This window comes from Pieris rapae, chromosome 10 (genome assembly GCF_905147795.1).
Source record: "Pieris rapae chromosome 10, ilPieRapa1.1, whole genome shotgun sequence".
Taxonomy (NCBI): domain Eukaryota; kingdom Metazoa; phylum Arthropoda; class Insecta; order Lepidoptera; family Pieridae; genus Pieris; species Pieris rapae.
Window position 1 is genome coordinate 10843977 of NC_059518.1, and position 10517 is coordinate 10854493.

Sequence of the window (10517 nt, forward strand, 5' to 3'; positions counted from 1 at the left end):
CGAACCTCGTCAGGAACAAACACTTTTTGATTACTACTTTGATTAATCAAAAACCTTTGGTCTTTTATTTTACATATTAATAGTGGCCTTGTGTCTATAGAGATAATGTTTCTCTTGTTGAAACCTAAATATACGTTTTTTCAACCCCTGATCTTATGTTTTTTTATATTTTTAACAGTTGGTTAAACTTATTTTACTATTTCATGTGTCTTGACTCTTGACAATGAACATGAATAGTAAATAAAATATTAAATGTCAAGTCGCAATGCGGTGAAATATGAGTGAGTAAGTTGCGGTGGCTCTTACTGAGGTTACGCTGCGGATAGAACCTGTTGAGTATAAACCTAATGTTATTTATATATGAAACATTAAAATATCTTCAATTTAATAAAACATATAAATTACTAATGAGTTCACTGTCATTATATTAGTATCAAAGCATGGTTCCTTGATTGAAATTAATTTCAATTAAATTTTCTTTTTTTTAATTTAAGAACGTTCATAATTCACGTATATGAACGCTGATTAATTTTTAATTAATTCATAAAAAATCCTTAACAGCCCACTTAATCAGAGCGTGTTTATTCTATTAGCCGCCGATCTTAAGTTCACATACAAATAAATTTAAATAAGACATATTTACGGTAAAGTAATTATACCAGAACAAAATTATTCATCATCGAACCAGACAGAACTGATTGAAATCGAATAAATTACGAAATTAATGTTCCAAGTTGAAGTATTTACTGTCCTTAATGCGAGCAAAGCAAATAAATAGAAATAAAGCCGCTATGTACAAGAGATTTTATAAAATTAAAAATTGCTAATATTTTATTGGAGAAACAACCGTTAAGGTAGACATGACCGAATAGACATTTTTATCTTTGGTTTGAGCGTCAATTGACAAAGTCCCACATTCATTAACGACTTCCCTTCCGGTGTTGAGATGTCGTCGAAAGTCATGCCCCTTAATTGCATGATTAATATTCTAATGATTCATTTTATTAAGTGCTATTTTATTAAATAACTTATTTTAATCGTATCTTGTTATTGTTTATGCACTTCTTTATGTTGTGTTTTGTTAGAACTTATTGCCGACCGATAGGTGGCTAATGCATTTGACCCTCACTCATCCACGAGTGTTAACTTTTGAACTTTGCTCTTAATATCCGACAACAAATCACTAAGCATTTCCATTACCCATCATTCGGCAGTCACGACAACTTTTATTAGCATTACCGTCTATCTATCGAAACATTCATGTTCCATTACTGGATCAAAATGAAAGGTGAATATTTAAGATCAAATAATTCAGCGTCAGTGGTCGTACAATTCGAAGAACTCGTTCCATTGATTGATTAAGAAGTAGTACTCTGGTGAACGCATTCGTTTATAAATACCTGCGATGCGGCAGATCTTAAGTGGCCAAGTAATCACCTATTTGAATTACTCTACATCATTATCACAAACACAAATCATCATCCTTACATAACATAAGATAATAATGCAGGATTAAGACTATTAATGTTCCAATCGTATTTTATGAGTTATACGGGTGATATAAACATTAGAAGCTAATTCCAGCTACTTTAGGATGTGAAGAATTTAAATATATGAATGAAATTGCATCTCATTATGTTGTTTCCTATAACATTGATAAAGCTTGCCTAACGTGATGGTCGGTCGCATAGTGTCTGGGAACCAGAATTTCGTCAGCTCGCGGCGGACGTCCTGTCGTTTTCAAAAAATTTGCATAATCAATACGAATATTTAATCTCGTTCTGCATTTGATTTGCCTACTTTATTAAGAAAGTGAAAATAGTGTGGAATTATCAATGAAGTTGTAGGTTAACGACCAGAAGTCGACTGTGAGAACGGAGCACAATTGAACTTCATGTGTTCGCATTAGGTATTTATAGATTGAACAAATCTGCATAAATCAATGATATCAAACAGAGATTTATCATACTATATTATGTTGTATGCGTTTAGTGTGGCTACTTTAAAATAATAGTTAATCTTCTTGTACGACATTCACGTATATTCTGCCTAATTAATGAAAGCCGCAAAAACTAACATTCTTCCATCATGTTCTCATGTTAACGCACCAATGCTCAATACAGCGATAGGTATTTGACAATTGATATCAAACTGACCGTAATTTAAGCCGTCACGGTCAACTTGTAACTTTTCTATTCCCATGATACTCAATACTGATATTCTATAGGAAAATGATTCCGAATAGTGTTACACCGAAACATGGGATGCCTTTGCTGATGAGCAAGCAACTTAAAACCTTTAAATGTAAAAAAATATAGAAGCGATGGTCAACGACGATGTTATCACTTATCATTACTCTTTTTATAAATTTATTTATTATTATTTTTGCCGAGTAAAGTAACACTATCAAGTTCACCCTACATACGCAATTCATTTAGGATCTCCGCCATTAAGTTGTGGTATATGCTGCCCGACTCCATACCATTGGCTACCTGACAATACCTTTTAAACTCTTCCGTATAAGCATTTCTTAACCTTATCCTAACCTGATCAATCGTGATTTGTGTATTTCTTAGATTTTCCTTTCTTTTGTATTACATAGCTAATCATGAATTGAGAGTAAGACAAGTTTTTTAGTTTGTCATTAATTTTTATTTTTATTAACGTTCTATATAACTTATTTTTTTTAACTTTTGGTACTTCTTGCACTTTATTCATCTTTTTTTTTTTGGGTTTCTCTAGCTAGGGTTGCCTGGAAGTGATCGCTTGTTAGCGATAAGGCCGCCCGTTGTATTCCTTATAATTTTTATTGTGTTTTGTGTGTGTTTTTTTAATGCAACGAATTATGAATAAAAATATCGTTATTTTATCGCTGATGTATTGATGATCACTAGTAAAAAACTACGAAATTATTCTCATTCTCACCAAATTACATCACTTTAGTGAAACCATTTTCGAGCATTAGTTATAGTTTTTTTGAACCAAATGTCGAGTCTCTTGGCCATTGATGATTTGTTGATGATTCTTTGGTCAGGTAACAAAATGAGGGCTTTTTTAAATTTGCACCGGTCTGATTGTAGTTTTTACGGTTTATCGCAACTTGACTAATGACGCATGTGATAGAGTGTTTCCGGTGTTCAGTTCCGTTACTTATTGCTCCTTGTTATATGCGTCTGTTAGAACACACCTCCTTATTACCGAAGTTATTAAGTTCGATTTATAAATATAATATATAATTTTAGGCGTATGTCCTCAAAATCGAAAAACCTCTGCGGACAATTCATCAACCGAATGGAAGAGGCGCAGGAAACAGGAAAATAGAGGTAATTATAGAGCAATTTACTTGTTTTAAATGTTAATTAATGTCAGACACGTTTTTAATTATAAATTTCCACTAAAAAGAAGCGAACTTACGAATGTTTCATGTTTGCGATACAACGAACTTAACCGAAAGGGATATCTCAGCGTATTTATGAAATACAGCTGGTACTCCAGTTATTTCATTGCTAACTTGTAACAAATCAAACCAACAAATTGGTTTCCAACAAATAATTATATTTTATTACCTCGCCCTCTCGTTCAGATAACAGTCAAGTAACTATAATTTTCACAGGAACTAGTCTCACCACGACTTACCGGCTGAGATTCTGTCAAGAGTTAAATAAATAACGAATTGAAAGCGAGCCTTCATCATTTACATTTTCACGCTGCTGTTGTAAACGAAGAAATTAATGATTAGAGTATAATAGATAGACCAGAAGTGTTTTTTTAGTTTTAATTTTTAACGTTTAAAACTTAGTTTTCTTTGTACAGTTACGAACAATAGGTGATCACGACAGAAAGCAGACTCCAGGAGGTTATTGTATTTGGTCGATTATATTGATACCAATTAATTCGATTGAATCGACTAACAAGGTACCATCTGTTTTCAATTAATTAACGTGCTATCGAGATCACCTAATGGTATTAAGCGCTTTTGTTATCATTAGGAATATAAATCGATATTAATCGATTGTTGTAATCGGACAAAAGATAGATTAATCGTTTTGCTCTATCATCAAAATATGTATACCTGCTAAAACTCTTTTAATCCTTATCATTGCAATAATTAAACAAAGTCATCCGATTTCAGCTCCTCACGTAAAAGTGCACGTAGTATTTAATATTCCCATCAAAAGCAAATATTATTTTATTAATATAATATTAATAGGCAAACAATATTTAGCTTGATCTCTAATCGTTACTCCTACATTCATGGACCACTAATTTAATTAATAATAATTTTAAAGGTATCGAGATTAGCAACGATCGAATTCTGATGGTTCCATAAAATAATATCATCTTTATCAAAGATACCGCAAGTGACCATTACATTTCATATTTTATTTCTTTCAATACGGTTCAAGAATAGATAAGCCTCCTTCCATTTGTTATTCATTTATGGCTTAGATAATATAAGTTTGAATATTATTAACGATTTGCATGCGCTTATCATATCAGATTATAGTACTGTTTTTACGATACCGATATGTAACGCATAAGGATATTAGATTTTCAATGGCGAGACTCATTTAGGAATTGCAGTCCAAGCTGATGTTTTTTTTGTAAATACTTTTAGTTCATACTAAATATTGAGAAGTGAATTTAAATAATAGATAAATAACACATTTCTTCAACTTTATCAAACGTATTATGTTTCGCTTATCAGATTTAATGAAACAAAGTTTATTAAAATTATTACAAAAAAAATACAATAAAAGGCCATTTATGTATGTGTGTGTGTACGGTATGCTACGAAGGCGGCTTGCCTTTATGTGATTATTTTTCTACTATAAAGATAAACATGATAGAACTGCGTTAGCAACACCCGAGTAATTTTGAATGTTTTTTATTAATGGATTTAGTATATAATCATTCTATCATGGACAAAGTTTAGTTTGATAAACGGGATTAAGGATTTTTGGCATTAATGAGGCACAGCTAATTTCTTTAATCCTTATTTATACACACATGTAATTACATTAGCGTTGTTTTTAACAAATTATAGTTGTTCACAAGTACATTTTATAAAAATGATTACGACAGGCACTTTTCACCTCGCGACGGCTTAGAAGAAGCTGATCAGCAGATTTACTTCCTACAAAAGACAAGACAATATGGCGATAAAAAAATCTTTTCCATGCAAGTTCATCGGCCAAGGAAAAAATCATGTGACGCAATCCAGTGAAACACAATTATCTCATGAATGAACTTTCGCTTTTGTTGAACCACTGTTCTCTCTAATGTGGTAACTTATTCGCTTTTTACCTCGTATTGTTTAGCTCCAACTTCGCCAAGCCGGAAACCTTACTGGCCAGTGACAATGCGAAAGTGTTCTTAAAAAGTTTGTAGGTACTAATTATAATTTATTCTTAAGAAATCTATATACCAATAAACAATATGTCTTGGCATGTAGTAAGAAAGTATATTTATAAATATACTTACTCCGTTGGTTATACGACCCAAAGTCAGTCTTAAGCTCCGACACAAGACAACCCCATTTAAAACGACCTTGCGCTGCTGTTTGCCAATCGGCGACTTGGAGCTCGTGTCAGGACTTCTCCGTGGCATCCATCCAGCGGGGGATCCAACCAACCAGACCAATCGACCTTGAGCTACCAATGCTAACGCCTTATACCAATTTCGAGCTCATAATGTTACGGATAACATGGTCTACCGCTTAGTTGACCAACATTGGGGAAAAGGCGTCCAACCCTGTTTTTTAATATAGTATATAAATCAATAAAATTGTTTTAAATTATTTATAATCTACTGTTTTGACTCATTTAAGCTCCATCGTGTAATGCATGACACGTTAAATTAGAAGTATTGACTTGAAAGGAAAGAAAACTTTGTGGCACCCAATTTTTAGCCGTAAACAATTTAAAAGTAAAACCCTTTAAATTATTATATTGTTTAGAACTGTTGCTGTAATGCTGTGTTATAATGTTAGTAATGAAATAATTTTAGAAAATATATAGCACATTCTTTTGTTTACGAGACAAAGCGAAGAAAACGTGTGAACACATTAGAGAGGTATTATCTCGGGCTCAGTTACACACGAAATTAAGTAATTATCGTACGATGACATATCTATCTATATATTAGGTAGTAACGGAACAAATGCAATAGAAATATTCTAATTTGGTCAAAAAAACTTTGTACTACATGGCGGACTATTACAATAATATTTAGATTAAGAGATGAGTTATTCTCTCGTTCTATATGCTGTTTATTCATTCCAATAAAAGCAATAAATCAATGTGTCTGTTATAGATGGATCTCTCCTAATCACACTCTCACAATTATTCATAAACATTACGCGTTCGTGATTCATGTATTAGACTAACATCTTACGAACTGTAATTATTGGTGTGGCGAACGGGGTTTTAATTATTGCATTATTATTTTTAAGTTAGAAAGCATTTAGAAAATCACCAAATTAATTGCTTCCGACGCCATTTATTTATTTGCATTACGAGTATGTGTATTTAATTAAAAAGAAACTGCTACTGCCACTCTAGTAAAACATACATTTATGAATAAAACATGTGACAAATCTGAACTAGCACCAGAAATATATATACCTACGTTGTATAACCCAAACAGTAACTAGAATCATTGTTAATAACTACTTGGTTTAGAAGTCGATCTGCTAAGTTTGAATGCTCTGTGGTATTATTATAAATAGCCGTTGTCAAAACATCTCAGACAATTGTAATTAGCCTCTTGTATGGAACAAAGCTGTGGCCGTAATGACCGCCACAGCGCGTGCTTCCTGACAAAAACTTTCAGTGGGTCAACTTAAAGGCTGGATTCTAATAAATTTATGTTCATATATTATTGTATTGGACACAAATAAACTTTAGCGATACAACTATGTGTGTTATTTTTCTATCTTATGGAGTGTAATCGAATCAAGGGTTTATATTTAAAAAATATAAATTTTGAATTGACTATACAATGAGGTTGTTGATATAACCAATAATATGACAGCTCAATAACAACAAAACATTTAAACTGACAGAAATTAATATCACGCTCCTCTATTAAACGTTTAACGTTTTATTAAATCGCTTTAACGTGTAACTTGTACCGAATGAGAAGTGGCCCACTCAATGAAAGCTTAACGAACTGAAATTAATTATGAACACAATATTAAAAATACAAATATGCCTTTGTATGAACAATGCACCCGTCTTAATTAGGAACTTGAAATCACAAATTTCACCAATATCATATTTTTTCAAAATTCAATCAACTAATTAATTGCTTTTGTTCTTGTAATTGTCCCCCTTGGGGTACAAATATTAACACATGAATATTATTCGCTGCAAATAAATATCGCATTTGATACGGAAGAGGAAACCAATCTATTCCACTTTATCAATTGGTTAGGTAAAAAATTGTCGCAATTTTGATCTTAATAATTAATTTATTGCGTCTCTCCGATATTTCATATAACAGGATATATGACTCACATTTATTAGATTAGAATTACATTCGAGGTTTTGGTTTGCTCATATCATCATAATTACCTATATTTATAGTGCACAAATCACTAAATGTGTGTAAATGTATCTTTGTTGTCGAAATAAATGAAAAAAAATTTATGTCCTAGGACTAAATTTACAAGGGTTCACAACGCACAGGTTGTATAAAATAATATTGGAGCAATTGGCTCTTTGTGTACCGAACTAAGTGTAAAAGCCTAAAGACCTTTTACTCACTGACCACACCCGGCGTTACTTGAACTAGTAGATTTCGCTGAAAGTCATGCATATTATGTCAATATTTCCGTTCACAGGCTTCGTCGGAGGCTTTTTACAATTTCAAAAATAATACAAACATGTTGTTGTAAACAGTTAAAGTTAAGTCTTATGGGTAAACGTATAAGGAAAGAACGAAAATATCTTCTTAATAAACTAAATTTAAATATAATAAGTTAAGTCGTAATAACTGTAAAACTTATAAACAAATAGATTTAATATCAAAGTAAGTATGTACAACCCAGACATGAACTGAACCAAGCAATTTGAAATCGCTCTACGATATTACTAGTAAAATGTTGCATATCGATAAACAAACAATTTGAAACAATCGAATCTGTATTGGAAACAATCATGCGGTTATGCCAACAGAGTAATTCTATGATTGGAGATAAAAACCAACTCAAACCGAGGCGCTACGTGAGCTTCGTCGGCTGAACCACTTGCGGTCAAAAACATTTTTTATACTTATTGAAATATTTCTTTGTGCAAAGATGGGGTCTCGAACCGAACTAACGCTCATGATTTCCTAGATGTACCTATCAACGAAACTGAACTGAAATTAAAAACTAAATTAATTTAGCGGTCACTCGGCAGCATTTAAGCCAGCGGTTAACACAATTATTAAATTATAATTCGATCATAATTTTATTACACCACAGCATTATACCCAATAGAAGTTATTTAATCAATTCTTAGTGAGTCATTTCCTTTGTGAAAACTTGCAGAAATATAAAGATGCGAATGATATCAATCCGATATTGTTAATGATACAAGTGGTATTTTAAAACGATGTTTACGAATAATATGGGATAATTGTACGAGGATACAATTAATTTAGCAAAAATCATTTTTTTTTAATTAAGTAGATATGTCACAGTAACTTGTGAGCTTAATGGTTACATATTAGAAAGCGGTCTCTGTAAAATACATCTAGGTATGTACCTTTATCAGCCAGACCGCGATATTAGGATTATTAATAAAAAAAATAATACTCAAGATTGTTTTGCACTTATTACCTAAATATCAGTTACTAGATCCAGTTTTGTTAAATGGGACAAGCAAATAAATTTTTGTGTTTTTTGTAATGAATTCGTCACTATGAATTATGCAAAATACTAAATTAAATTACATTCGTTTTATTATTATCACAAATTAGTTTGATAAAGCAATATAAAATTAAAGAATTTAGCTACTGAAATGTTCATTATACTGTCAATACATTACGAGTCACGTTGATTGATGTCGAAGATAATTTTATTAAAATACGTAAGTACATATTATTCACAGGTACTCACATCGTGATCGGGCGCATAAGAGTAGACATGAAGCTTATCAATTCTTATCGTCCCCTGAAACGGATACAAAAGTGCACCCCTCGCTATTTCCGTGGAAGTCCAAACGCTGACCGAAGCCTCCCGACCTCTAGCCCCTCCCGGCCTCAAAGCCAAGCTCAGCTCTTGAGGGATCAGTACTAGAGTCTCCATCTTACTGGCGCATTTCCCGAAATCGGTCGAGTTCTCAAGCCCGTGTCATAAATGAATAATCACCGGGAATGCGCCCGCTCGCCTTCATCACAATTAATGAGCATAAATAATTTATTGGGAAGACGAGGCCTTATCGATATCACGGTGATGGATCGTCCTTTAAAACGTCGCGATAAATTACACAACCCTACACTGATTTCGGTAAGGTTCGTTCAACTCCGATATTGTTGCGCGATACCGATGGGGCGGTCGCGAGATAGGATGCGCGCGCGATCTTGTCTGAACGAGCACTGAAGGAAGCGCTAACATTGACCTTAGGCACGGCCGTGATCGCGTTTACAGTTCATTTTTTGTTCGATAAAAAGGAGAGGAGTAAAGCCCTACAGAGGCCGTTGCGAGCGGTTCGAGGCAATTCGGATCTTGGGTGTGCGTGTTAGGGGCTACTCGAGCGTTTGATCGGTTTGTAAGACGTCGCGTGAGGTGCCCCCTCCATAGGCGGCACCTGCCGACTCGTGCGCCGCCCGACGCAGCGCCAGAGCCTTCGCTCCGCGCACCTGACCCCAACGTCTCTTTAACGCTACCTGTCCGTTTTTTATTTTCGCATCTGCCCTAATGATTTTTGATAACGCGTACAAGTTCTATTTGTGTTCTTCGTATATTTTTGTGAATGTTCAATTGTGGAACTAATGGAATGGATGGAATATATAATTCACGCCTAAAGTTTTCGCGGGGTATTTTCATATTCTAATCTTTGCAATGCTTATGAATAAAGCAATTAATACGAAGCATCCTCTGCATACACTTTTTTATGGAGGAATAAATAAGTTAGAGATACACCGCATACTAGATCAAGTAGAACAAAAATATTCCATATAATCTTAGGTTTCCTTTTTTATTATAAATTTGCTCTCTAGACAGAAGGTACAAATTCAACTCAACGAATAATATCTCACGGATTAATTACTGGCCTTACTTAAAACTGATTCATCAGGAGGTACTTGTCGGATTGCGGTTAGGCGCCAGGTGTGTTAGGTCATCGACATTCTGCATCATACACTTATCATGTACTCATTCTATTTTGGACCTTATCACATTATCTTAGAGGCTGTTTTCTGTTGAACGAGTTGATCTTCGGGTACGGGACAGCATATCTTAGTTAAGTTTTAATTAATTCAGTTTATATCTCGTGATTAATTTGCCAGTTCAAAGTTTTCATTATTTT

General features: G+C 33.5%; 1 protein-coding gene across 1 annotated transcript in view; it reads right to left on the minus strand.

Moving 5' to 3' along the window:
- LOC110998872 (zinc finger protein 177) overlaps positions 1-9631 on the minus strand; it is a 29760-nt gene extending 20129 nt beyond the window's left edge. The window contains exon 1 of the mRNA XM_022267674.2: positions 9107-9631. Coding sequence (XP_022123366.1) covers positions 9107-9295 — 189 coding nt within the window. The 5' untranslated portion in view covers positions 9296-9631. The remainder of the gene's footprint in view (positions 1-9106) is intronic.
- Positions 9632-10517: the final 886 nt, after the last annotated feature.